The sequence below is a fragment of the Zonotrichia leucophrys genome, chromosome 4, assembly GCF_028769735.1.
Source record: "Zonotrichia leucophrys gambelii isolate GWCS_2022_RI chromosome 4, RI_Zleu_2.0, whole genome shotgun sequence".
In the NCBI taxonomy this organism is placed as follows: domain Eukaryota; kingdom Metazoa; phylum Chordata; class Aves; order Passeriformes; family Passerellidae; genus Zonotrichia; species Zonotrichia leucophrys.
In genome coordinates, this window is record NC_088173.1 from 30,870,756 (window position 1) to 30,895,849 (window position 25,094).

Below are 25,094 nucleotides of genomic sequence, written 5' to 3' on the forward strand. Positions count from 1 at the left end.
GTGTGGGAGGCACCCTGGGCCGGCCAGCATGACAGGGCCCTTGTCACCCCTTGTGGGCACAGGCCGTGCCCGGGCCGGGCCGGGCGGGGCGGGCGGAGCCGTTGGGCGGGGCGGGGCGGCCATGGAAGAGGCCGGGTGCCTGCACGGTGCCTGGGGCCGGGGCAGCCCGGGGTCGGCCATGGAGGCGGCCCAGTGCCTGCACGATCGGTGGGGCCCCAGCGGCCTGGAGCCGGCCATGGGGGCGACCGGGTGCCTGGGCGGTCCGTGCGGCGTGCACGGTGCGTGGGGCCCCAGCGGCCCGGGACCCGTGGGCGGGGGCGGCCCCTCCGCCCGGCCCCGGTGGGCTCGGGCAGGGAGGGCTCCCGGGAGCGGCGGGCTGGCTGGCGCCGGCAGGCCTCGGCCGCCGCGGCGGGACTGCGGGGTGCCGGCCCCCGTTCATGGCCATCGCTGCCGCCAGGGCACGTGGCTGGTTTTCCTGTCATCCCGTATCCCACACCCCTGGTTGTTTTATACTGGCACCTGGTCCCAGTTTAATACAGCTGCTATTTCCCCGAGGTTCTGGAAACCTCCCCTGGAAGCTGCTGGAGGCAGTCATAAGGGCTGGCTGTAGAGTCAGGTGGGAGCCTGCGGGCTGGTGACCATTGGTGCTTGGGGTGCTCTGTCCTGCAGCCTTGGGGGCTGCCCGCATCCCCCCGCGAGGAGCAGCCACTGGAGAGGAGGTACCAGGGAAAAGCAGTACAAACATCTGCTGAGCAACTGTCCTGAGGAGATGCACAAACTTCATCTGCCATATGATTATTACATGCTTAAGGGCAGGCAGCCCAGGCTCTAGGTGTTATCAAGCTTCTAAATTCACCTGTTCTTGTCTTTGCAGTGTCAGATTACACACCTTGCATGTGGGTGTACCCGCGAAGCAGGTAAGAAGCAGTCCCCTCCTGGCTGGGTGCTCAGGCCAGTGCCCCATGTCTCTTGAGAGGGCTCAGTGGGGGATTTACACCAAGCAGTGAGTCAGTGTAGAGGATGACACTGTGATAAACACTTGAGGGGAAATTATGTCCGGTTTTGCCCTTGCCTCATCTTCTGAAAAACATCCAACCATCCTGCCCCTTTAAAATGGAAGCTGTGACTCTTTGCTTTACAAGGAATTGATCTCAAAAGGAGTTAATCTCCCTTAAGCAATTAGTGTGTGAATGCTCAGACAATGCAGGGGAGGTGTTTCTGTGTCTGGCTGAAGCAAGGCCTTGCTGGGAAGCATGAACAGGCCCAAACAACAAAGGCTCCACCAGGGCTGTCTTGTCAGTGAGGTGGTTTAACCCCTTCAAGTTGCAGAGCTGCTGAAGGTACATCCTGAGTGAGAATGCCTGTCTGTCTAGAGCTTTTGCCACGATAAATATAATCTTTCTTTTTGTAATTGGAAAAAGAACAAAAAAACATTGCCAAGTGAGTTGAGAGACCTGATCTGAAGGTATGTGTGCCTCATTCCTTGGCTGGATCATGATGCAAGCTTTGCACAGCACTGTGGGACACTAGGGCCATGTGCACTATGTTGTGCTAGATTTGGCTGTGGCTGTGTGCTGGATCTGTGCCAGCAGCTGAGGAACAGCAAGGAGCCTGCTTGCAGAGATAGTGCCAGCTCTGCAACACAGCTAGGCTGGGGGGAACCTCTGTGTGCTAATCCTTCACCCCCTTGCAAGGAAAACCCTCTGGGGACCCGCTTGGGACTAAAGAGCTTAAACTGGGTTTTGGCTCCTGAAATGAGGTCTGCCTTCCTGATCGTGTCCTGTCTTGAACTGGTGGCAGGGAGCCAAAGTCCTACAGGCAGCTGCCTCTGTGGGATCTCAGCAGGAGCTGTGTTTGCAGCTCTGTGGCCCAAGTTAGGCGTGACAGGCATCTCATGCTGTGACGATGCTGTAACAGCAGCCTGCCATTTCAGGGATCTCTGTGCTGCTGAGCTCTCTCACAAGCATATGCCAGGGCTTGGCATCTTACTAGCAGTATTAGCCCCATCAGAGAAACCACAGGTGTGTCCCCACAGCACAGATTGTTTTCTGTTGGCAAGTATCTCTCTCTGCTGGTGTCCTTGCTCTTCTCTAGGGCCATGCTGTTGCATTGCCAGGTGGTATGGGGCAGGGAAGCAATGCCTCAGGCTTCCACCTTCTGTGTTTTTTCCATGGTGGAGCACTTCCACAGCTGCCTGCACAGTGTGGTTGTTCACCAGCTGGCTGTGGGTAGGCACCTGTAGCCCCAGTGGGTGGGTATGGGCTTGGTCTGTGACATCAAGGAGTTGTGTAACACACTTGTGGCACTGGATTATCTTGTTCTCCTCTCTGTACTAATGCTCATAAAGTACTGGGACTTCGGGCCTCAAAAGTGATACCTGATCTTCATGAAAGGTTTTGGTCTGTTGTGTATTCAGTAAAAACATTTCCTGGAGCTGTTCCTAGGGCAGAGACTATGTACATTCCTGTGTCTATACAGCATCTAGGACCTCTGTGCTAAATGGACTGAAATAAAATGTGCTCCTAAAGCCATGTGGAAACACAGTGCTGTCTCCATGGTGCCTTTTAGTAAACCATGACGTGGTGATAACAGGTGTTTGTTCACCTGGGCTCCCATAGGCTGGGAGATCATCCTTCTTGTACCTGTTTTAGGGTATGTTATTGACCAGAAAAGTTCCTTCCTACTCTCCAGCCATCAGTGGAGGCAGAATTGCAAATTTGTGTCTCTGCAGTCCAAGAGAAAACACAACAATTCATGGGCTTGTGAGTTTGCCAGATTAAATGGGTGGAAAGTACTTGAAGATAGAGGTCCTTAAACACACTCTCTCAGGGGAAAGGAGGCAAAAGCACAGGGCTTTGAGAGTGTTTGTATGGCTTTGAGTACAGCAGTAGCTTCTTTATGCTTTGTTGGTTTAACTGTATGGTTAATGGCATGTTTGTCCTTTTCTGTAACTTTGGCAGGATAGAGGTACTTGCAGACCCCAAGCCAGTCTTCTGCCAAGCCAGCAGTCCCACGTAAGTAGATGGTCAAACAGACTTGCTCAGGGGCTGGGGACTGATGGGACTCAGCCAGAGCAGACCCTTGGCCATTGTCTTGCTACTCCTTTCCCCTCTGCCCCTAGTAAAGCAGACTGAGATGTTCTATACTTGAAGGGCTGCTTTCAGTTTGCTCTTTCAAGTTCTCAGTCAAAACCCTGGGCTTGACCCGAGCCTTGCCTTTGTTGCCCCATCTGATCTGAGCTGCCCAGCTGAGATGTTGTGGGGTAGGATGGTGTGTGGTGCAAGGTGACCAGAGCATGGGAGCCAGGATGCTCTGTCCTGGAGGATACAGTCCAGCTTTAGGAACAGAGTTGCTGTCTGTGTGATGTGATGTGATCAAACTACAGCTTGACAAGCCAGGGCAACAGTCTCTTGATAACATCTCTTCTCCATTATTTGTATGGGTCTTGAATAAAGGCTCCACAAACCCATTGCCCTGCTGTTCCCTGTCCCAACCACCCTGTACCCTCTCCCATCATGGCCTCTCAGTGAGGGATGAGCAACTCCAAATTTGCCCTGGGCACAGGAGAGTAACCACTAACCTCCTATAAAACCTCACCCACTTTCCATGGCACACCCTGACTGTAAAGTTGTTACTATTTTCATTGTCATACCTGTGGTATAGTTGGGTGGTAATGGTGAGGCAAAAGAAATGCAGTGATGAAACTCCTCCAGGGGTTTCAGAGATGTAATGAAAGGACCCTTTCTGCATATCCACTGGTAACTAAAACCTATCACTTTAAGAATCTTTTCCTTTTAGTTGACAACAACCAGCAGGAGAGTGTTGGGAAATTCAGAGCCACAGAAGGAGAATGCTCAGGGGCTTCTAGTGGCACTTTGCAGGTGTGGGGAGCCATAGGGTGGAGGGGTGTGTGTGTCTGTTCCATCCTAGGCAGGGAAGGATAGCCCCAGCAAACACATTTCACACTTGTGTCTGTTACTAAAATTTGATAACCTTGCTGTTCATGCTAGGCTTGTATGGGGAAACCAAGAGACAATATGGAGCCTCACACCTGGTGCTATGACAGCTCGACCGTCTGCAAGAACCTTGTATCTGTGCAAGCCCAAGAAAGATTTTACCAAGTATGGCCGCAGGTCAGTGACGTGGTAGCAGATCTTGGAGAAGGAGGCAGCTCAGAGCATATTCTCTAGGGAGGTATTCTGGCTCCCAGGGAAAGGGGAGATGCCATCTTCCACTTAATCCTCTGCTGTCACTGCATGGTGTAAAACATAGATCATGTTTTGGAATTGAAATGAAAATTTATGTAAAAAGTATAAATTACAGTGGTGCTGCATTACTTGAAACAAGTAATTTGTAGCTCTTTTGGAGAAGATGAAATTCTTTTGGAGTCAAAGTGGTGGTTATTAGTCTGTGAGAAGTCTTAGCAATGAGAATGGAGATGAAACTATGTTGCACTCCTGGCTTTCCTCTACCTGAAGGAATGTCAAGATATGCATGTCTGTAGTTTTCTCCGCTCTGCCACTATCACCAATTATGAGCTCTCTTCCTCCTGAGAGCTGCTGTCTCTTGCTAAAGGTGTCCATTCAACAGCACTTCCTGCCTTTCTTCTTACCTCTTCTTCCTTCTTCCCTGGTGATGACAGGCATATTCCAACAGTTATGCTTGTTTGAAAGCTGGATGAACAAGGCACTAGGAGAGACACCAAGATGAAAGGAGCTACAAGGGCACAAGGTGCTATCAAGCCATTGTAAAAAAGAGGTTTCCAAATTGGCAGAGCTGACCAACATAAACACTGCCAGATGTTGTGGAACAGCTTCAGGAAAAGCCTAGACTTTGAAAGCAGTGCACCAAGAGTGCTTAAAAGAGGACTCTTCAGATGCCAACAACATTTAAAGTGAGGAAATCTCAGGTGTAAATGCCTGTTTGTTCATGGCTTTTCCATGTGCACCAGTGCCAAATTTTGTTCATGCAGCGGGCATGGATGTTTAACCAGAGTTAGGTTACCATCTGCAAGGATCATGTTCTCTTGTCAGTTGCCTTTTGCTAGCTCTTCTGTACTCCTCCTCAAAAATTTTTCTTTCTGTACAGTTGCAGACCAGTAATCGGTGGGAATCCCCTGCTACCAAAGTATGGCTACCCTTCTGAACGGCTGCTGAAGTTGTCTGAGCCTAAAAAATTCCTCCCTGCTTACCTGGAACAAAGGTGAGAGGCTAGAAAGCCTATAGGGTGCTATAGGTAGAGCTTTGGGTCCTGTAGCATCAGTGGTGTCTAATAAATGCAGGAACAGAGGATGGGTTAACAGAGGGCAAAAATGCAGAGCAGGGTCTCTGCTGGGATTAAAACTTCTGGATTCTCTCATGGGATGAGTTCTACACTGGAAATGCCCACCATATAAAGCTGCCTTCTGCTGCAGCAAAATGTGAGTCTTAGAGAACCCAGCTGCTGCCAGATTGGAGAACATCTGTGAGTAGCAGTGCCATGACTCTGTGCTTCCAGATCCCGTGATACCCCGGAGTGGCCTGTGTCCCTGGCTGCACAGAACTACAATGCCTCCAAGCGGATACTGCAGCTTGCCCAGCCAAAGGGGCTGCACCCAGACTTCATGCCCCCCAGAGAGGTGAGGAGGAGGTTCAGTGAGATTTGGAGGGTGCAGGGATGCAGCAAACTGTCCTGTGTCCCACCCCTGGATGTGCCCAGTGTGTGGAGGGGAGAAGCTGCCCGGTTCTGCTGCAGTTTATGGCACTGGAAGAAACTGCCTTTTCAGAGAAGAATTGTTGTCTTTGCAAATCTCCTGCTGGGGGACAAAAACCAGCCAGGTTGGAGCAGCCTAGTATAGCAGGAGAGCCAAGGGAGGCATCTGGGCTGCATCCTCTGGGAAAGTGGAGAAACCTGACAGAAATGGCATGTTTAGCTCTTAGGGAGTAGTCATGTTTGTAGCTGGGCAGCTGTGCTCCTGTCTGAGTACACAGGGGGCATGAGATTGCAACTACTATGTGTATTTTAACTGCATTTTGCCAGAAGCCTGATTTATATTTCTGAGCTTGTTCCTTTTAGGTGGGTCATTGCTTTGGCAGGGGTGAAAGGGCTTGGAGCAATCTCAGATTACACTAATTTCCATGGCAAAGACTAGGTTTTCTGGATGCTGCCTCTGGGGCTGGGAAATGGGGGTCTGGGCTGGAGCAGAACTGGGCAACAGTAACCCTGTGAAAAATTTTGGAAGAAGTCCCCTGCTGGAGAAGTAATCATGTTTTCTGTAGGAATGCAGTTAACCATAGCAGCAAATTTACCCTGAAATCTGAATGTCTCTCCTTAGCAGGGAAGTTATTTGATTTGGGCAGGAAGATGAATATAAAAAACATGGAAGGAATTTCTCTGTACTTTTACCTGACTACATAGGCTTTCATTACAGGCACTCCCCTCCTGGCTCTGAGTGGGCAACAGCTGGGGAATACGTAGCACCAAAATGACTTAATTGTTCAGGTGGAAAAAGTAATGGATTCTGGAAAATTCAGAGTGACCATGTATGCAGAGGGAGGGTGCTGGGATTTTCATCCCTGTGGAGAGGGAGCATGTCCCTGTGGGCTGCTGTACAAGCTCTGTGTCTGCACGTCCCTCCCCCATTCTGGGTCCGTGCAGGTGCCAACCCAGGTTTCCAGCTTAGCAGTCAAGGCCAGTGCATCGACGCGGGTGCAGAAGCTGGCAGTGCCCTTGATCAGGGAGATGACCTGCTGCAGTACACACACCAAACCTGGTGTTATCATGGCTCCGGTAAGGCAGCATCACCCCACATGGATGGGACTTCTGGCAGAGGAGTGGGCACAGGTGCTCAGTCGCTTGTGGCTCTCTTCATGTCAGCCCTGGATGTGCTGCCCTCCATGAGGCTGGCATAGCTGCTTCCTGAGCTGGAAAGCAGGGCTTGTGCTCCATTCAGAGCATGAACTGACTCCCAACACATATCCCCAGAGAACGGCAGAGCTGTGCCTAACCTGCACTTGTAGGAATGGGGATAGGTGGACAAGTGTCTAACTGGGATCTCCAGTGCTGGGGGTGGGTTGGACAAAGGGCTCTGAGTAACAGGAGGCTGGAGGGCAGGTTGTGGGACTGACGAGGCAGTGATTTCTTCTTCTGCAGTTTGCCTGGTGCCAAACACAGCTGAGGATATGATTGTGTCCCATCTGTGTGCGGTCAGTGCCTGTGAACCTGGAAACTCTGAGTTGGTTGCAGGCTGAGCACCCTTGAATGCCAGGAGCATCTCTAAAGACCTTCCCCCCATTCTGCCACAGATTTCCACCTCACCTCGGAGGATAGTTGCAAGCCCTCGGACCATTGAGCTGTCGAAGCCCAAACAACTCCACCCGAACTTCATGCCCGCGCGGGATCCCGAGTGGCCTGTCACAGAGGCTGCCAAGCGTGCAGTGCCTACTAAAAGAATTCTGGGGCTGGCCCAGCCTTCCTCAAGGTAGGTACTGCTTCCCTGTCCCGGGGAAACAATCAGCTGCCAGCCCATTTTGTGTGGCTCATGGCACCTTGTTCATTTGTGTTTGGCCAGAGAGATTAGGCCAAGATTGGGAAGTGCTCTTCCACTTCCAAAATGCCTGGGTTTTATATGTTTGGGTGAGTTAATGCTACATGGATTGCAGTTTAAAAAGCCATTTTGAGGTAGAATGAGTCAAAAGAGAAGAAACAGGAACTCTTTAATTCCAGCAGAATTACTGGTTGGGACTTGTTATTAATTCCAACTATAAAAAGCAACCATCTGGCAAAGGGCAGAGTGTAATACACTCCTGTTGCCCAGCATGTTGCAGCTGACCTCAGCCCAGTCTGCAGGAAGTGCTGGGAGGATGTTTCACAGAGGGTGGGGGAATGCCTGGCTGTAGTGGCTGTGAGAGATACTCCTCTCCTGAGGACAGCATTGGAGGTGTGATGCCTTTTGTCCTCCCTTGACAGGGAAGGGCAGGCTTAGGTGAAGGTGTGGGAGCTCACAGGCAGCTGGCAGGTGGCCTTGCTGCAGTCAGGATTGACTATTCCGACCCTCTCTCCTCCAGACCTCGTGTGACTGCACTCGACCCAGAGGCATTCAAAGTGAAAGAGAGTGCTCTGAAGGCGGTTTGTACTCCACGGCTCGCAGAACTGGCTCAACCAATTAGGCGCTAAGCTCCTGCCATCTGCCCACATCACCCCTTGGAACATCACTCTCTCGGGCTGTGCTCTGGCTGGAAAATCTCTTTGAACACAGTGCAGAGGCAGCACTCAGCTGGAACGCCTTTTGGGAGTTAAAATAAAGTCATCATTCCTTAAGAATAGTCATCAAGGAAAATGACAGAATCCAACTTAATGTGGGAAGACTCTCTCCCTAGGATTGGTTATGTCTGGAGTTTCTTTCTTGATTATTTTGCTGTAATAGTTTAAGAAGTAATGAAACAACTGCTGGGGGAAGGCAGCAAAGGAACTGTCCTTTCATGCAGGGAAGTGTGGCAAACTGAACTCAAAAGCACACACTAAGTTGATGCAACACAACTCCTGAATTTGGGTTTAAAATTTTTTGCTAAAGTTTTAGCAAAACTTTAGTTTAGCAAAACTTTTGAGTGTCAGTAAGAAGATCTTCTTACTGCCACTTAAAAGTTTTATGCTTGTGACCGAAGTAGAAATGCAAAAGGCTACAATGTATCTTGAGTTGGCTTGGATTTGGGGCCTGTTTTCTCAAATGCCTGGAGAACAGGCAGGTCCAGTTACATAGGTGGGTTAAAGCTGTGTGGTTCAGATACTCAGTTGTGTGGCCCTGGGCAAAACAAGAGAGTTCTGCATTGGGATTTTTGGAGCCTAACTCAAAAAAGCAGAGTTACCCTCAGTGTAAGAGAGAAGGCAAGTTTCAAAGGCTAAGCAGAAAACGAGTATTGATGCTAGAGTGTGCAGACCAGATTCTGAGCTCCAGTCAGGTCTGTGGGTGAGTCAGTTTTGCAGATGGATTGCGGGGGAACAACACAGCCTGTGCAGGGCATGACATAAAGGGAGAATGCTTTTATCTGCTTCCTACAGGGTCAGTGTGTTTTGCACTGGCTGCCCAACCACTGGCGACAGGCTGGAGATACTGAGGCAAGAGAGATGCTCACCAGTAAGGGACAAAAGCCACAAATGAAAGCATATGGCAGTTTCAGAGCCAATGTATTTTAATCTTCCCTTTGTTAAGCTGATTCTCCTTCCAAAGGAGTAGAGGCAGGTGACCACAAACCAGAAGGGGATTAATCAGAGGATCCATTAATTGATTCAGTAATCCACTAAGCAGAGGACTTTTGAAGCCTTTTGAACAAGGTAAGGTCACTGGGAAATTGTGCTGGTTATTTTTAGACCAGGCATTGTTCTGTGCCAGGATGGATGAGAGTTTGGACTTTGTGCAAGAGCCCCAGTGCAACTGCATTCCTCAGGCTTGAGAACAGCCAGGGAAGACTGGGGTCTCCCCCTAAAACCGCCATGCTGTGGGGGAACCCCAGCACCACCAGCCTCTGCCACCCAGGGATTAGGAGGTCTGTGGGGTTGTGTGGGCTGCCATGCATGGACCCACAGGTGCCCTAGGAGATGAGGCTGCCCATGGCGGTCTCATGGCAAAGGGAAAACCCACTGTGCCCACTGAGGCTGCCTGGGAGAAGTGTTGCCCTTCCAGAGGAAGGAGTCTGCCTCCTGTCATGGGGGCAGGGAGCACAAGCAGGACAGAGCACAGCTCCTCTCATTTAAAAATGTTGGGTTTTTTTAATTGCACTGGGAAAAACTCAGAACAACCCATGAGTTCTTTCTCTTTGGTGACCTTTAACAAAAAGGTAAAAAAGGCATTCAGGGGTTACTTGGCTTCGTCTGATTGTGGTGTAGGCACTTGGTTTGCAGTATCCATAGCTGATTTAGGCCCATTGAGCCAAATCAGGTCACTTTAACAACACTTTGGTTTTCCAGATGCCCTGCTCTCTGGATGATCTGCACCTTAAAGCTCACACACACACTTTGCCTCTGGAGATTGTAAGGAAAAAGAATCTTTATTTCTTCCTTCTATATTTGAACATATCTCATGGCAAAATTTCTGCAAGCCTGGAATAAGGGCATGAAATTGCCTTTTCTTGTGCAGCTGCTGTTAATGGGTTGGAATCACAAGATAGGTTATCAGCCATAAAAAGTCGTATACACACACATGTGTGTATATATATATATATATTTCTATATAGTGGGTTTTTTCTGGTTATGTACATGTTAAATAAGATTTACGTTAAATAGCAGAGTATGACTTTGTATCACAAAACCTATTGCAACAGAAGAGCCCCAAGAAAACCCACTGCAGAGCTTCACCATCCTTTATAAGAGGCAAGGGGATTGCAGCAGCATCCTCTAGTCCCTGACAGACCCGCTTTCTGAGGGCAGCCCTTCAGACTTCCTCCACTCCGCCAGGCGCTGCTTGAACCATTTCTGGAGAGGAAGAACAAAGCAGAGACTGAGTGCCCTGGGCTGAGCAAAGCCTCCAAATCACTTTCCTAAAGGTGCAGATGTCAGCACGTGGGACGAGGTGAGGGGAACTCATGGTGCTGCTGCCTTGTAGCAAGGTGCTGTTCCCAGGCAGTGCAGGCAGCCAGGATGGTTGCTCCTGACCGAACAGTCTTGTAACCTACATGTGCACCTCCTTCAAACTCATTTCTCTAGCTCACCTTAGACCTTGACAGCATGGGTGAGTCTTTTTTTTATTGCTGTGAGCCCAGGTTTTTCTTGCAGAGTAAGAGATTGGTTGAGGAGCGAGATGGTGTCTGTTTAAATGACTGGAGAAGTCAAAAAATCCTTTGCAAGTTCCAAACTGACAGGAATTGAAAGCTCACCTGTTTCAGAAAGCATGAGAAGTACAGCACATTGGCTTTCCAACAAATTTAAGAACAAATCTATTTTGAAAATTGTTTAAAAATCATCTTAGTTTTAAGGTAATATGCACATCTATGTTAGCACTATGTCTGCTGTAACTTAGCATCTGGAAGCCTATTCCAAAAGCTGCTGATGCCACTTCATGACAGCCACAATTTAAAATATTAGATGAAATGTATTTAGTTGAAGCAACCAAAGAAGAAAAGAAATACTACTCATGTGCCGGAAGCACAGCTCAGCCTTTTCTTTGGCAATGTGCCTGTGATTCCTTTTGTTGCAGTTCATTTTGTTGCTATATTTGTTCATGGTTATTTTTGAAGCTATTATGCTCCATAATGATACAACCACAGTGCTCTCTATAAGTGCCTCTCACACTCGCACTGCCTTTGACCACATCCATATGATTGACAGCCTAGCCTTCTCTTAAAAATTTCACTTTCTGTCCTAAATCATGATCTCCTCTTTGCATCTCATCGTTACTGAATTTTTAATTAAAACGGCTGCTATTTCTAGATGATAAAACACTCCAGATGACAGGGGCAATGATTCCCTGTGTTCTACGCAATGCAGGCACTTTGCAGCTCACCACCCCAGCCTTGATCCTGTCCCTAACATGACCTCCATCTCCAGAGCACACTGGATTAGTGGGAAAAGATAGCTATCACGGAGGATTTTAAGACACCTACAGAGGTGCCCTGGGCATATATGGCCGGTGTTTACAAGTTGCTGTAGGGGAATAAAAAGGATTAGTGCCATTTCTATGAAGAAAAAGGTATTTTAGGGGTACTGCCTCCTTGCTGCCTCAAACAAGCAGTGATTGATACCTGCCTGTCACCAAAGCATAGTTCACTCCAGCTGAGGACTATGTGTGCAATGGATGCTGTTCCAGCATCTTTCCCCGGGACAGGCTAAATGCTGACATTGCCAATTTGGCTTTGCTGAGGGAGAGCCAGGCTTGGCAGCTCTCTGCAAACTGCTGCTAACTTTCCAGTGGGATGGATTTCCTTTCTATACCCATAAATGCCGCCGTGGGTCCAGTGAACACCTACATCCCAATGAGCTGCACTGCCACCTGAAGGAACTGGGAAGAAGCTGTTTGTTTCTGAAGCCCACGGTAGCCTGCAGGTAGCCAGCTGGATCACAAGGCTTGGTGGCATTCCCAGGCAGTGGCAGCCTGTCCCTGTGGAGGGATATTTGGAGGCCTCTATGTCTCCTGGAGAGGCTGACAGACTTGCCTGACTTTGGGGCTTTGGGACGCTGAGGGGGGAAAGGTGCACAGCCTGAGCATGTCCCACAGCACATCCTGCAGGAATTGCATCTACCCTCTATCTGTTTTAAAATGACAGTAGTTTCTTCAGACATTAAAACCGGCAGTAGTTTGTGCATCCAAGACTACCAGAAATGGTTTGGAAGAACAGCATGCACGGGTTGTAAATTCAGGAGCAGAAACACGTGGAGTGCAGGAAGGATGTGGGGTACAGGGAGGTGCTGTGTTGCATTAGAGCTCTCTGGGTGCAGTTAGGATGTGCTGGGGGTTGCAGAGGTGCAGAGGAGACCTGTGGGTGCAGTGAGGAGAGTGCAGGGTGCACGGTGGTGCAGGGAGCGCACTCAGGGAGCACAAGGGGCACAGGGGAGTGCAGGCGTGTGGGGGGAGCATGAGAAGGGCAGGAGCTGCTGTAGGAAGCACTGGGGGGACAGACAGGTGTATGTTAGACCAGGGCAGGCAGGAGATGCGGGGCACAGAGGCATGCAGGGGGAGCGGGGCTGGTGCCAGGGGCAGGATGAGGGGCATGCACTCACCAGAGTCTGCTCCTCGGAGAGCCCGGTCTCAGCAGCGATGAGGCACAGTGTGGTGGGGTCAGGATGCTTATTCACCTTGCAGAAGTGGTATTCCAGGACCTCCAGCTGCTCCTCAGTGGGAATCACTGGCTTTTCCATGGCCATCTCCTCCTGGGGCAGGGCTATGGGGCCAGGCACTGTTGAGAGGGGCTGGTGTCATTGCTCAAGCTGGGAGTGGCCAGTGGGGGCCACACTTGCTGAGCCCCAGATTTGCCGTCCGTATCCCCACCAACCTCCCCCCCCCCGGCCCCAGCTGTGGCCTCTGGCTGCAGCAGGGCTCAACTCCCTCCCCAAAGGCATGCCAGGCAGCTCAGCTGGGAGCACCAGCCCCCAGCAACTCCTGTCTCGTTTCCTCACTGCAGCGAGCAGAGCACACGGCAGCAATGCCCAGCGCTGAGCTGTCTCACCATCCTCAGCTGGCAGGAAGCTGCAGGCTGCTCAGCACTCCCCTGGTGCTGTATTTATAGCCAGTGTCACTCCCATGGGAACGATTCCTGTTTACAGCCCTATTTAGGCCTGGGCGTCACTTAGGAGTGATGTCACAGCAATGGGCATGTTCAGGGGGTTAATTTAAAGACATTCGTTAGAAAACATTATTTATCCTCTGGGTGGAGGGAGAATATCTGATATCTAAACTAGTGGATGTTGCTTATTTATTTTTCCCCTGCTTCCCAGTGATCAGGCAAGTTTGTGCAAAGGAATGATAAAACAGAGCATACACGATCTTCTGGGAGCATGGTCTTTGATCCAGAAACCACGCTGTTTCCCCTCCTCAGGATCAGTGTCCTGGTCCTTCTCTTAGCACTGTGGCCAGACATCACATAATGCTGGCCATGAGAAGGTGAGTGCATTGTTTTAAGAAATATTTAATGTTACCACAAACATTAACAGTTAGTCCTATTGCTCCTGAGCATCACTGAGCTGGTTAGTTGATTGGTTGGGTTTTGGTGTGTAAGTGTTCAAATCCTCAAGGACTGTACCCAGTGTATGTCTGTTGCTCAAGCACTTGCTGCCTCTGACTGGGGTCAGTCCTAGGTGCTCCCAGCAAAGGCAGCACCAAGAAGCCCATGTTTTCCTCCAGAGTTACCCTTGTCCCACTTGTGCTTTGCATAATCCCTGGAAGATTTGGCCCAAAAGAACAAGCAAAGCAAATGCATCTTGGCTAAGTCCCACACCTCTCTTCTGCTGGGCTTCAGGTTTGCTTTCACATGGCAGAGGGTCGAGCTTGCTAAATCAGTCAACTAAAACACGTGGCACTGCCCCCACACAGCATGTACAAGTCCCTTGATGCTGAATCATTGTGGTGTTTTTGAAACCAGGCTGTGGGGTATTGGCTGGGAAGGAGCTGGTTGCAAAATGTGGCCTTTCTTGATCTGCTCTCCTGCTGTCCCAGTTGCCTTGCCCATCTCTGCCAGGTTGGCTGGTTGGTGTTGCTGGTTCTCCAGTGCTGCCAGGAGCCCTTGGCCCTTCTTGGGATTCCTGAGGGCCATCTGCTGCAGACCTGCCCTGCTTCCACACTGCGGTCCAGCTTTTCTTTCCCTTTGGCTCTGGAGTATAATCCTGGAACATCCATCATGCTGCACTCCCACTGCACAGGTTTGAACCCAACTGCTTTCTTGGTTAGCTGGTAACTCACCTTTAGGTACCCTGGGGTACTGAATGCCCCAGGGCTTTCTCTTGCTGACAGAACTGCTAGGATGGAGCTCAGCTTCAAAACTGTCTTGCAGCTTGTGAAGAGCCAGGCACAGTGAGAGGCTGGAGAGATCCTCTTCTTTGAACTTTACCTCATAAAACAAAGATCCCCCTGAGCCTCCTCTGCCGAAAGTGCTTTGACTAATAAAAGAATCCTTTGGTATTTGAGTAGGGGCTTATAAATAGACCAGGGCTGGTTGTGAAACAGCCCACTCCACTTGAGTCACTTGGTAAATACGGATTGTAACACAGAGGTTGTGTAACACTGGAGCACCTCTGAGGGCCATAGAGTGCTGGTACAAGTACAGACAGTCTGACCCACCAGCCCTGGGTGGACTGAGGAAAGACCATCTCTAACCCCAGGGACTGCAAGCCAAGCTGGCCTTGTCTGTGGTGCATTGCAGCTGCCTGGGCTTCGTGGAGTCAGCTCTGTTCAAAGGCATCCATATAGGAAGGGGGCATCATAATTCAGTACCTCATTCATGTGAGGTAGTAGGAGTCTGCTGAATGCTGCTCACCTACCTTAGATGTTTGTAGACCTCTGGAAAAGATGCAGGGGTAGAAGGAGATCCCCTGGACTTGAGGTGCTGATCTACAGCACTGTGGCTGCCAAGCTCTCCATGAGGCCAAAATGCAGATGAGGCCAAGCTCAGGCCACAGGTCCTGCCTCTTCTTTTTTCAGCACACAACTGAGCCACCTGCCCTTCCCACAGAAAGCCCAGCCACAAAGGGATCCTCATCACCTCCAGATCATGCATCCAGCCCGGGCCACCAGCAGCAACATGCCTTGGCAGCTCATAAATCACTGTTTGCAGCCTGCTGCATTCATGTACATTGATGTGAGTGCATGGATTTGCATAGGGAGCTCATGCTTCACCTTTCATGTTCCACCTGCACAGCTATTTCTGCTTCTGATTATCTCCAGGTTCCCGAGGCGTTTCCCCACAGGACACAGTATCTTCTATCTGCTGGCAGCTCGGGGTGCCTCAGCATGTAGGATGTGATGCCTGATGGCTTTTCTTTATGTCCCCTCTATCCCTGCTCTGGAAGGAGTACAGTTTTTACCTCTCAAGGTTGTGAGATGGGTTGCAGGAAAACGCAAAATCCCCGGGGCTCCTGGAGGGCTTTGCAGGTCTCCCCACATCACTCCACGATGTCCTGAGGCTTTCAGGAGCCCTATGACCCCTGTGCAGCATATGGCCTCTAGCACTTGGCACCTCATATATTTAGAGGTATATGACAGGACTCCAGGGCACCAGGAGCACCTAAATGGCCAGACTGACCCGATTGAGACCACTAATCACCTGCCCACTTCTTAAATGGAGCTTTGTTTAAGCCCAGGCATGCAGCTGGGCTTCAGGCTGTCCAACATCTCTCCCTGGACAGGAAAGGTGATTGGTTCACTTATATTTCTTTAAGCCTGGCAGAAATATGGAGACTCACAGCTGTTTGGCTTAGCTGCTGAAAAGCACACTTCTTACTGCTTTTTTCCTCTTAAATTTTTGACAACATTTTAAAAAATGCCTTTTCAGTGCAAAGAATGTTAGCCATCCAGCAGGGCTGTGGGGCTGCAGTTGTTATTCAGCTGGAGTTTACTCACCCAGGCAGAAATGACAATGCCAGATGCACTGTCACAGGGAAGCCCCCACACCTGCTCTGTCCTAAGTGTCAAGCTAAGGACCCCTGGGGAATTCACACTTGGCTCTGACTGTGGTGGTTTTAGGCAGAGCGATGTGAGAGCAGAAGCTTGCAAGTGGGCCTGGGCTGTGGGCAGCTCCAGCCAGCATTGCTATGTACATGACAGCACCTGGTGCTCTTAGTGTGGCTGATAGGGCATTAAAATGCACCTCCAGGGCCATTTTGGAGTGAGCAGACAAAAACTAATGGCTGATGGACACCAGTTGCAAGTCTTATTATAAATATATAGTACTCTGCCCATGTCCTGTGGTTGCACCCAGCTCCCCAGCAGGGAGGAGCTAGCTCTGGCCTGAAATGGGCAAGGACATCTTTCTGTGTCCCAGCATGCTTGTCCAGCACTGCTAGTGCAGTCAGCATTTAGAATCCTGGCAGAAATTTGCCACTTTTCCAGAAAAGACATGATCTCTGTTTGCTCAGCTTTGCTTTTTTGAACAGTAGTCACAATAGCTGGCTGGCTGTGCAGCTTTCTGACGATTTACTGCACCCAAAGCTCCTGGAAATCTCTCTGAGCAGTAGCTCCTGCCAAGCTGATGGGGCTCCATAGCCTCTGCTGGGCTTCTTGACCCCTTTCCCAGTGCTCCCACTGTCACGCTGGGATGTGACTGGAGGCATCTGCCTCTGGTTTTAGCTTGCAGCTATTTCCTGCCACTGCAGGGATCAAAATAGCAGTTCTCAAGGCAAACGAGCCCTCTTACCCTCCCTTGCTCTGCTGCAGAGCCGTGTCCTGTCCTGAGCTTTGCTCATCCTCCTGCTGTGGGGTGGCTGTGGATAACATCAGCCAGCATGGCGCACAGGATAAGGTGGGACAGAGGCTTTAAAAATAAACCGGGCCCTGCCATAAATAAGGAAAAAACACCTGTCATGCATCCTGTAAACTACCCGTCCAGTCTTTTAGAAGATAATATCGGATAGGAACAAAGCAAACAGGAGCACAGCAGCTGCTGCAGCAGAGGCAGGACACAGTGGTGGCCCTGCCTGGGCTCTCTTGTGCCTGCCCCGGGCATGAGCCCTCCTGCCCTGCTGGATGCAGCTCCGACCTCCTCAGCATCAGTACTCACAGGGGAGCTCCTGCCTCCATACCCCATCCCCAACTGCAAACCCACCCCAGCGGCCCAGCTCAAAGCCTGTGCTTACCTGCAGCTGGCAGGGACCAGAAGTGTGTAAAACAAGAACCCCGCAGGTCCTCGGGTGACTGCTTAAGTATCTGCGTGTGTGTTTGACAGGCGGGGACCTGAAAAACCTGCCGCAAATCACAGGAGCTGCCGGGCTCCACAGCCGCTCTCTGGGCTGGTAATTCAGGTTTGGCACCCGCTCCCTTTGGCAGGGCTCCCCGCGCTCCGCGGCCGTGCGCTCCGCGGGCTCTCGGTACCCGGCGGCCGTCGGGGCGCGTCCCGCCGCGCTCGGGGCCCCGGCCGGGGCTGCTTCCTGCGGGGCTACAGGAAAGGTGCAGGCGGGGTGCGGCGGAAACTGCGCTTCGTGCGGCGGAGCTGCGGCCGAGCCCGTCCCGCCCGGCCGGGCCGCGTCCCGCTGCGCCGCTGAGAGCAGCCCGGGCGGATGGAGCCCGCCCCGCTCGCTGCTGCGCGGGGCTCGGGTCTCATCTCGCTGTGTGTCTTGCAAGGGATGTGTCCAGGTTTAACATTCCTGAGCCTGCTGTCACTTTGGGCAGCCCTGGGATAGCGCCAGGCTGGGTGTAAGGGCAGGACTGGGTCCTGGGTCTGTGCTGCTGCTGCTGCTGCAGCCCTGAGAGGCACAGCCTGCCTGGGGATGGGGAGGAGAGCAGGGCATCCTCTGCCAAAGCCGTCTCCTCGATGAAAGTGCCCAGGAGCCTGCCGTTCTCAGTGTGGTGGTCTGGGAGCATTAGACAGCAGCTTAAAAAGAGGCATCTTGTGGGCTGGAGTGCAGTGGGGAGGGGCTGATTTTTCTCTCAGTTTGTAGACAGCTGGAAGGGGATGCTGGAAAATCAGAGAGGCTGAAGAAAGGGCTCATGAAAAATTGAGTATGGCTTGCAGTGGCTGAGATTATCTGCCAGAGCAAAACTCAAACTGGCACAGAATGCAAAAGCTGTGGAGCTGGCTGGAGCCAGAGGGAGGGAGCCTTGAGCCTGGGGAGAAGTGGATGGACAAACCCGGGCAAGAAACCTGCCGTATGTTTAGCAGCGAGCCAAGACCATCCTTTAGAGGTTTTGTAATGCTGGGGGAAGCATGGGCCAAGGCAAGGGGATTGCAAAGAGATCTGTGCCAAAGGACAGGCAGACCTGTGTCAGTTTTCCTAGCAGGATGACATTGATCAAGCAATATCAGGGCATAGCTTCAATGCCTGATAAACCAAACGGTGCTGTTCAGAGGCTGCCAGAGAAGTTTTTGGGAGAAGACTTGATCCTGCATGCCTTGGGCAGGCACCTGGCCAGAGGAATATGTCCTGTTTATGACTGGTGCTAAGCAACAGGAGCATGGCTAGCAATGGGTGCACACAAGCAGATTGGATGATGTGACCAGGGGATGGCTCCAGGAGCCGTGGCTGGGGGCATCAGGGTGGATTCAAGGAGGCTGGAGCAGACCCCTGCAGCAGGATTCAGCCTCAGATTTTAGCCCCAGGGTGGGAAAGTCCAGGCAGAGTTCCCAAACTGCATACCAACATGGCCTTGGGGGAGCTCTCAGGGGTATTGCTACTTATCTGCCCCCTGTCTGTGTTCTGCTCTGGCATCTGCTCTTGGCCAGCCTTGGTGACAGGACAGATGGGAAAATATTCTGATCCAGAAAGATTTTCCTATATTTGTATGCTGCCTTTTTTTTGCCTTCCGTGCATGTGCCCCGAGAGTTGCAAAATGTGAGTAACGTGACCTGCAGGAACAGGATAGGCTCCTCTCTTCCCTTGTTTATTACTGTCAACGGAGAGAAAGCCTTTAATGTGGAAAAACCCTTTTTCTCTTAGCCTGTGAACCCAGCCCAGGCTTGCAGTGGGAGCACTGGCAGTGACGTGTTTCAGGCTGAGACACCCCATTGAAATGGTTCCAGAGGTGCTGGGAGTCCTGCAGTGACAGCGTGGAAGTCATGTCACAAATCTGTGCGCATCTGGCTGGCACATGTTAATGCTTCTCTGACCTTTTCTGAAATCTTTTACGCCCCATTTCTCCTCCTGGGAGAGGGTCGAAGTCTGCTGGAATTTATGCCTCACCTGATAAGAAGAGATCCTGTCCCAGAGGATGTCCTTTGTCAGCAGAATTAGATTGAACAGAAACAAAACGAAGGGTGCATCCAGGCCCATCACAGAGACTTTCTTCCTGTTGAGAGAAGAAGTACAGCTGTTGTGATGTACATGTGACAATTTTGTTGTGGCATTGCAGGGAGGGGTTGGCAGCTGCAGCTGCATTCAGCACCCCACTGCTCTGGACCCCCCCCTGCAGAGGCTTGAATACCATCCATACTGCTCTATGGCCAGATATTGGCTGAGGTCACTTTTGGGGGCAAGATGGGGTGCGCATTCAACACACAGCTCATGCCCACCCTGGCCCAGTTGTTGTCCCTTTAACACTGCATGGAGACAGAATGGAAAAAAACATGGAAAGGAGCAGGGGAAAGCAACTTGTCAAGCCATCAGAATGGGCTCTAACACAGCTTTTCCGACTTGATCATGTTTCCTCCTTTTCATGCATGTGTCTGTCTTGAATTTTGCCATGTTTTCTGTCCTGAAAATGAGGCTTAGCAGCAGCACCACTTGTCTATGGCTTAAGCAGAGATTTTCTTCCTTTTTCTGAGTATGTGAATTAAAAAATACATGCTTTCCATACTGCACCCCAACCCAAGTGGCAGAGAGACTGCAAAAGCTTTCTTTCTCCCTCTGAACACCCCAATGCAAAGGAGAACCTCAAAAGCCATCTTCTGTTTTGTCTACCAGTGGGGTTTTTTTCCTGATGTGCTGGGGTTTTCTGGCCACTAATCCAAAAAAAAATGTGGCTGGAAACAAGGCTTTACAGAATATTTTGGCTTCCATTCAGTTAGAGAAGAGTTTTCTAACTAGTCAGTACTGACTCACAGGACAACTCTTGCAGCTAACCAGATGAGACTTCTACCTCCATACCCCACTTGCCCCATCACTGCATAAGAGATTGGTTGTTCTTCAGGGTGCAGCTGGCAATTGCCTTTGTTGGGCATCCCAACACACAAGAACATGACTGAGTCATTGTTCTTTTGATCCTTTTTTTCTACAGGAGAGCAGCAACACTGGTTGCACCCCAAGAGCTAGCAGCACACAGTGCTTACCCAGACCGTGCCCTTGGGCAGGGGCAAGAGGAGGTGGGCACCGGTGGCTCCTGCTGCTGGAGCAGGGGTGCTGGTCTGGGATCAGCAGCTGCCTCTTCTGCTCTCTCCTTCATGCATTTTCCTTTGGTTTTTGTGGGCAGGGTTCAGCCTGTCTCTCCTCAGCAGCAGAAGGGATCCAAACCAGACAGATACTAATCAGATGTGCCTTCCAATAAGATTCCTGCCTTTACTTTGTCCGTGGGATACAGTTGTGTGGATGGAAACTGCAGTGTTTTATTATTCCTCCCGTTGTTCCAGCACTTCTCAGAGAACAGTGTCATCTCATTGGTATTTCCATGTGCAATCTCTGCCTGGGGTACAGTCTTCCTCCCTGCTCTCACTCTTACTAACCAGATTGTTTTGAAGTGACTAAACCGGGAGCTGATCCGTGCAGTTCCTTGCCGGGAGGATTTTCAGCAGCGCTGCCATGGCTTGTAGGCAGAGCGTGCTGCAGCACGCAGGGACAGCCGGCAGGGCATCGGCACACGGGGGAGCTGCCGCCGTGCCCAGCCCAGCAAAACACGGCCCAGCGCCGGTGAGAGGCTGGGAGGGAGGGCAGGGTAGTCCTGCAGACCCACCCTCTGTCCTGGCAGTGCCAGGGGAATGTGCCGGGGAGCGAGTGCCCTTCCACAGACTCGGATGGCTGCGCGTTCTCTAGGGAGCAAGTCAGGGAGATGGGGGCTGGAAAATGTCTGCTGAAATCGGTTCTGTTCTAAATCTCTAGGCTGAAGCTGCCTAGAGAGCTTTTGGAGCTCCTGACTCAAATACTTCAGTGATCAAATACTTTAAGGTCAATGAAGGGACTTTATCCCTCCCCAGAGCAGGGATGAGCTCTGTCCAAACACTTGCCTGCCACCACGGCTCTCAGTTGTAGCAGGAATGCTACCCTGAAGACCAGCTTCAAGGCTGAGCACCGGTCGTGACCATCCCATGACTTTGCTCAGCCTTCACCATGAGGGACAAGGACCAATTTTCCCCTGTGCTGTCCCACGCCAGGGAGCCCACAGGTTCCTGGCCCTTGTGCCCCCCTCATGGCAGCAGTGCCAAGCAGCTGGCAGCCTGTGGTTTCTGTTGGACCAGTCTGGGCAGGCACCTGTGGAGGGGTGGCTCTGGTGCCACCAGCTGCTGGGCATTGCCACAGCCAATGAGGAGGATGGGCCATCTCTGTGACACACACCACAGTCCCTGTGCCACCTGTGGTGCCCTGTGACACTGGCAGACAACTAGAATGACTCACAGAGTGACAATGAACCAGGAAGGAACATAATGGAGACTCTGCTCCACCTGCTGGGTGTCAGGGAGTGGCTTCAAGGGCCCTAAGCAATTAAATTTAAAATTCTTGTTCCCTTTAGCAAGCTGGTTGCTAAAGAGAGCTCCTGGGAAGCTGGCACTGACAAAGGATGCTAGCTGCCCATGGTCTTCTCTACACAGCTGGCCACAGCTGGGGATGGCTGAGTGAGCACAACAGAAGCACTCACAGATGCCTTCCTCATTGCTCTGACAGCCTCATTACCACCCCAGGAAGCAGGTCACCCTCAGTGGGACATCCCCTGCTCCTGGGATCTCCCCCTGCTCCTGCCCTGGGGGCTCAGGCACTCCATGTGAGCAGGTTGGTTGTGTCTGGTGTGCCTGGCAGAGAGGGTGTAGGAGGGTGCCCTTGCCCTGTCTCTCAGGGTATGGTGCCTGGGCTGGTGGATGGGGTGCTTTCCAGGGAAGGAGTACGGGAGCAGGGTGCAGCGCTGCACAGGCAAGCAGCTGGAGAGTGCTCAACCCATGGGAGAGCCCAGCAGGCTCAAACAAGCACAAACAGCCTCGGAAACCTGAGCTAAGCCATACCTGCATCGCTGCTTAGGGAAGTCACACTCTTGTCACAGCACGCCTTTTAGCACCTTGTCCTGCTGGAGGAAAGTGGTTTGGGGGACACCCAAGGCTGGGGGCCAGTTCCCATCAGTGGTGAGGGCAGGTTCTGGAGGCTCACTGCCAATGTGAGGCTGTTTGAAGCAGGAGGAAGGCTTCTGGCACCGGCGTGGGATTGCTCTCATGTTGCTCCAAGTGTCTGCGTGCCAGTCTCTGGGCTGGCTAGTGCTACATACAGCCAGTCTGTCTGCCTTCTCTGGGTGGGCTTCTCTCCCTTCTTCAAAGGCTGTTTCTCATCCTAGGCCTAGTCCTGGCTAGTAAGATCTTCTCCAGGGAGAGCTTTACGTAGGGGCATGTGTCCTGTATTCTCTGGCTGGGCTGCAGAAAGCCCTGCTCTGTGGCGTGGGCACAGCAGGGCTGAGCTCAGGGAGCCCACTGGAGAGCTGTGTCCCCTGAGCTACTCCTGCTGTCCAGCACAGGCCTGTCTGCATGGCTAGGGAACACTGGAACAGACTGTCAGGGGTTTCTAGAGCCTGCTTCCCTTGAAATACCCTTCTCTTAGCAGCTATTCTTTTATCAAGATTCTAATTCTAACCTCTGCTCCCCATTCACCTGTTCTGTGCATAGAAATGGCTTTGCTGACTTGTGTGCCCGACCATGGCACAAATGGGCCATGGGGAAAATAAAATACAGAAGGAACCAGCTCTGCTCTCTGTGCCCAGCCTGCTGTTGCACTGGAAACGTTGGTGGCCTGGGATAGGGACACACGGGAGACAGTTGGTGTGTAAGTGCTCACAGCCTGCTGGTCTCTGCCAGATGTTTTTCAGTCCTGTCATTTCTGAAGACCTGGAGGCTTTCTTGTATCTCTGAAAGTGTTTTATCTGTTCTGAATAAAGTATTCTTATCACTCCCCAATGGCAGACTGTTGACTTTAAACATTTAATGATGTTTTCACCCAAGGAAATTGAATGCAAGAGATGGGAAGTTAGGCAGAAGGCTCAGAGGCATTTTTCTGCTGTGCACCTACACACAGCACTCCAGATAACTGAGGTGCTTTCTCATAAGTAGTCAGACCTGTCGGGGTGATTCTGGTGGTTCTGATAACACCCGACTTTGGGCAGTGCAGGTGCTGGTTGCAAATTGCCCGTTGCTATTGCAAACTGCAGAATAAGTGAGGTGGAAATGACCTCTCCAGTCTCCTACCCAACCTCCTGCTCCAAGCAGGGCCCTCTAGATCAGGTGACTTGGGACAGAGAGCAGCAGAATTGTGAACATCTTGAAGAATGTTGTTCCTAAAACCTCTTCATATTCCTGTTCTGGAGTTCCTCATGGGAAAGAAATTTTTGCTGGTGTTTAACAAAACTTTTGCATGTATACAAGAACCCTATTCTAACCCAATTGTTACTTATATGTGGGGCATTTGCCTAACTGGCGCATGGAAGAGTCTAAAGGCAATGTTTGTCAGAAAACAACAAATGTTTTTTCCCCTCCTCATGAGCCCAAACAGTTTTCTTTTCAGAGTTAAAAACCTCCTTTTCTTCTTCTGATGACTTTTTAAAAGGATATCCTTCTTTCTCTGTGTCGGAGTGGAAGAAGTCCCCAAAATATGCAGGTTTTTCCTCTTTTTGGACTCAGTCACATAGCAACAGGTGGTACCAGGAGTTTACAGACCCTTATGCCCAGAGTTTAGGAAGTCTTTACTTTGGCTGATCCATGGAGATAATTTGCTTATTGCCTTGTCCTATTTGATTCTGACATGAATATTAGCTAGTTCTCAATAGACGGTCAAGCTTTAAACTTTGGTTATGGTTGCATGTCCCTAAATTCTCCTGGAGAAACTGGCTGATCATGGCATGGATAAATGCACTGATTGCCATGTAAAAAACTGTCTGTGTGGCACAACCCAGAGAGTGTTGGTGAATGGAGTTACATCAGCTGCTGGATGGTCACTTGTGGGGTTCCTCGGGATTGGTGTTGGGGCTAGTCCTCTTTAATGTCTTTATTAGTGATCTGGCCAAGGGGATTGAGTGCACTCTCTGGGCACAGGGTAAGTTGATAGTCAGAGAAAGCACAAGGGACACAATTTGCATTTTGCTTGATTTTCAGGATTTACATTTGGTAACACAGCTTAGTGGGACTTGGCATGTTAGGTTTACAGTTGATGATCTTTAAGGTCTTCTCCAGCCTACATGATTCTATGATTCTTAGCAGATAAACTTAATCATTGCTGTGACCCCCACTCACAACCTCACATTTCACTACATCTCTGTGCACCCAGCTGCATTTACTTCACTGCCATGGGCCTAGTGAAGGCAGAAACACTGTGGGGCAAGGAAAGCTATGAATCCCATGTAAATGCAAAGCTGATTTTTAGAAATTCAGAGAGAAGCAAGCTACTTGGAGTTTCCCAAAGCTTGCCAGAAAGTGAGGGTGTGCATGCAGATAGCTAGGGTACAACAGCCCCAATGCCTCCTACAGAAGCCTCTCCTACACTCCTCCTTGACAGATGCCCTTCAAATGAAGAGAGATGGTTCACTTCAAGTCTCCATTTACAGACATCTGCAAATTGCTGGATAACCAAAATATTTGGAGGGGACTGGCAGATAAGAATGGATTTCCAGGAAACCCAGGCCCTTCCAGTGCAGCAGTTTGGGGCTTGCTACAATAACCCACAAAATCTACAGTGACACCAGATATTACTTGGCAAGCTAAAGACCTCAGCCCCAGCGCTATTCTCTGCTCCAGAGTGCTTCACAGTAGGATTTTTCAGTGGGGAAGCTGGAATAGACTAGCTTATGTAAGAACAGTTTTAGGTCAACTCCT

At 50.8% G+C, this 25,094-nt stretch overlaps 2 protein-coding genes across 8 annotated transcripts; one reads left to right on the forward strand and one right to left on the reverse strand.

Annotated features, from left to right (window-relative positions):
* The first annotated feature begins 129 nt into the window (after window positions 1-129).
* SPMAP2L (sperm microtubule associated protein 2 like) lies at window positions 130-8,296 on the forward strand. 2 transcript variants are annotated; one of them, XM_064711019.1, is made up of 9 exons: window positions 130-278; window positions 875-917; window positions 2,961-3,014; window positions 4,011-4,133; window positions 5,089-5,202; window positions 5,497-5,617; window positions 6,637-6,768; window positions 7,284-7,459; window positions 8,046-8,296. In XM_064711019.1, the coding sequence occupies exons 1-9, from the start codon at window positions 179-181 to the stop codon at window positions 8,152-8,154; spliced, it is 972 nt and encodes a 323-aa protein (XP_064567089.1). In that variant the 5' UTR covers window positions 130-178; the 3' UTR covers window positions 8,155-8,296. The 2 variants fall into 2 exon arrangements, with proteins under 2 accessions (XP_064567089.1, XP_064567091.1); XM_064711021.1 differs by lacking the exon at window positions 6,637-6,768.
* A 1,881-nt stretch (window positions 8,297-10,177) lies between these two features.
* HOPX (HOP homeobox) lies at window positions 10,178-17,577 on the reverse strand. 6 transcript variants are annotated; one of them, XM_064712289.1, is made up of 4 exons: window positions 17,251-17,381; window positions 16,812-16,948; window positions 12,688-12,863; window positions 10,178-10,446 (listed from the first exon to the last, which is right to left on the reverse strand). In XM_064712289.1, the coding sequence occupies exons 2-4, from the start codon at window positions 16,858-16,860 to the stop codon at window positions 10,369-10,371; spliced, it is 303 nt and encodes a 100-aa protein (XP_064568359.1). In that variant the 5' UTR covers window positions 16,861-16,948; window positions 17,251-17,381; the 3' UTR covers window positions 10,178-10,368. The 6 variants fall into 6 exon arrangements, with proteins under 6 accessions (XP_064568359.1, XP_064568365.1, XP_064568363.1 ...); XM_064712295.1 differs by lacking the exon at window positions 16,812-16,948 and having other exon boundaries at window positions 17,251-17,577; XM_064712293.1 differs by lacking the exons at window positions 16,812-16,948; window positions 17,251-17,381 and adding an exon at window positions 15,484-15,501.
* Window positions 17,578-25,094: the final 7,517 nt, after the last annotated feature.

Excerpts from the sequence above, each read along its gene's own strand:
- SPMAP2L (XM_064711019.1), top strand. The coding sequence starts at position 179 with ATGGAGGCGGCCCAGTGCCTGCACGATCGGTGGGGCCCCAGCGGCCTG. Across the intron at positions 4,134-5,088 it reads TTTACCAAGTATGGCCGCAG|TTGCAGACCAGTAATCGGTG; the intron begins GTCAGTGACGTG and ends CTTTCTGTACAG. Across the intron at positions 7,460-8,045 it reads CTGGCCCAGCCTTCCTCAAG|ACCTCGTGTGACTGCACTCG; the intron begins GTAGGTACTGCT and ends TCTCTCCTCCAG.
- HOPX (XM_064712289.1), bottom strand. The coding sequence starts at position 16,860 with ATGAGCAAAGCTCAGGACAGGACACGGCTCTGCAGCAGAGCAAGGGAG. Across the intron at positions 12,864-16,811 it reads CTGCAGCAGAGCAAGGGAGG|TGCCTGGCCCCATAGCCCTG; the intron begins GTAAGAGGGCTC and ends CCCTCTCAACAG. Across the intron at positions 10,447-12,687 it reads TCTCCGAGGAGCAGACTCTG|AAATGGTTCAAGCAGCGCCT; the intron begins GTGAGTGCATGC and ends CTTCCTCTCCAG.